This window comes from Poecilia reticulata, linkage group LG9 (assembly GCF_000633615.1).
Source record: "Poecilia reticulata strain Guanapo linkage group LG9, Guppy_female_1.0+MT, whole genome shotgun sequence".
NCBI lineage: Eukaryota > Metazoa > Chordata > Actinopteri > Cyprinodontiformes > Poeciliidae > Poecilia > Poecilia reticulata.
This window is the reverse complement of record NC_024339.1, coordinates 31,779,684-31,781,465: the sequence shown is the minus strand read 5'-3', so window position 1 is coordinate 31,781,465 and position 1,782 is coordinate 31,779,684. Positions and strand designations below refer to the sequence as shown.

Genomic DNA, 1,782 nt, shown 5'->3' with positions numbered 1-1,782 from the left:
TAAATATGAGCAACTCGAAATAAACATTAAATATGAGCAACTCGATAGCTTGAAAATTGGGCTTCTGTCTCTTTAAAAGCTCCAGCTCTTACTGAAGGCGGGGCTAGGTCCAACTAGGCGTTTTGCACAGCTGAGTGGTTGCCATGGAGATTAAAGGATTTCTCAAACACGCGTGAATAAAATCAAAGCAACACTTCTGGCATGTTTCTGATGAGGAAATAACATAAACGTTGAAAGTGAAGCTGAAAATAATCAGATTTTCCATAAAACCGCCCCTTTAAGAGAAAACTCTTAAGTGTCGCTGCTGCAAAATGTTTAGCAGATTACCTTTAAAATCGGAGACATGAAGACCGACAGTCCCGTCAGGATGAACACAACCACTCCGGTGACCCTCTGCTCTCTGAAAACAGGACAGGAAGGGAACGTCGCTGAGCTGGAAGCTTTTCGTTTCGCCCAAAACCTCAACGACTGGACTCCTCTTCCTCGCTAACGATAAGATTCTAACAGCAACAGATACAGTCCAAAAACATCATATTTGTAAAAGCAAACGCTGCTTGTAAAGTTCAAAACCGGTTTGGATGCTTCAGTGCGACGCCGCACAGCAGTTTATTAGCTCAGCTGCCACAGCAGGGGGCCAGGAGGACGGCACACGGATACGAAAACACAAACCATCCAAACACAGGAAGGAACGTGTTAGCTTAGCCACTGACGACGACAAAACCACAGCAAAATAAGGTTTTAAACGTTTAATTCATCCAAGGAAGGAAGAATCAAACTGTTCCTGTTCCGAGTGAGAAGGTGAAAGTGTGTTTATGATCAACCAGGTTTCAAAATCCAACAATAGTTTTCTCTAAATGTGTCCATTTGGTTTGACCTGACCTTTGAAAACGGGTTGAAAGGTCAGGTTAGACTGAGGAGACGAATTTCTCCTAAACACCTGGGTGAATGATTACTGCGACCCGGGCGTCAAATCGCTGATGCATGCTTTGAATTTAGAAAGTGAGGCAAGCAGAGCAAGAAGCTCAGGTCAGGAGAAACCAAACGTTTGTGAAATTACACACTCAAAAACTAACGGTAATCATTTGGGTTATTTTCACCACGTTATTTATTTATGCCACAAACTAAATATTTAACTTGCCATCTATATTTTTTATAATGTTTAAACCACTTTAAGTTATTTTTGTATTTACTAATATTTAAAACTATTGCAGCTAAATATTTAACTAACTAAGTAAATATTCACCTTGTGAATATAATATATTCACTTGTTAACTTGTTACTAAATATCTAACTATGTTTCTGGCTTCATAACTAAATGTTCAGCTTGAACTGGAGCTAAATATTAATTATATAACCTAAATATTTTGCTTGCTAATTGAATATTAAGTTTGAAACTAATATTTATAAATGAAATAATAATTAGTCAAAATATGACTTTTAAAAATGAACCTCAAATTACTGTGTATCTTTACAAACGGGTGTACTTTTATTTTGGCGGCTCCGTTCGTTCTTTACAAACGGCTGCACTTTTATTTTGGCGGCTCCGTTCGTTCTTTAGAAACGGCTGTACTTTTATTTTGGCGGCTCCGTTCGTTCTTTAGAAACGGCTGTACTTTTATTTTGGCGGCTCCGTTCGTTCTTTACAAACGTCTGTACTTTTATTTTGGCGGCTCCGTTCGTTCTTTAGAAACGGCTGTACTTTTATTTTGGCGGCTCCGTTCGTTCTTTACAAACGGCTGTACTTTTATTTTGGCGGCTCCGTTCGTTCTTTACAAACGGCTG

General features: G+C 38.9%; 1 protein-coding gene across 8 annotated transcripts in view; it reads right to left on the bottom strand.

Annotated features, from left to right (window-relative positions):
• Positions 1-1,782, bottom strand: part of slc4a4a (solute carrier family 4 member 4a) — a 65,496-nt gene that overhangs the window by 8,374 nt on the left and 55,340 nt on the right. For all 8 annotated transcript variants that reach the window (XM_017306557.1, XM_017306559.1, XM_017306554.1 and 5 more), the window contains one exon: positions 328-400. In XM_017306557.1, the coding sequence (XP_017162046.1) occupies positions 328-400 (73 nt within the window). The remainder of the gene's footprint in view (positions 1-327; positions 401-1,782) is intronic.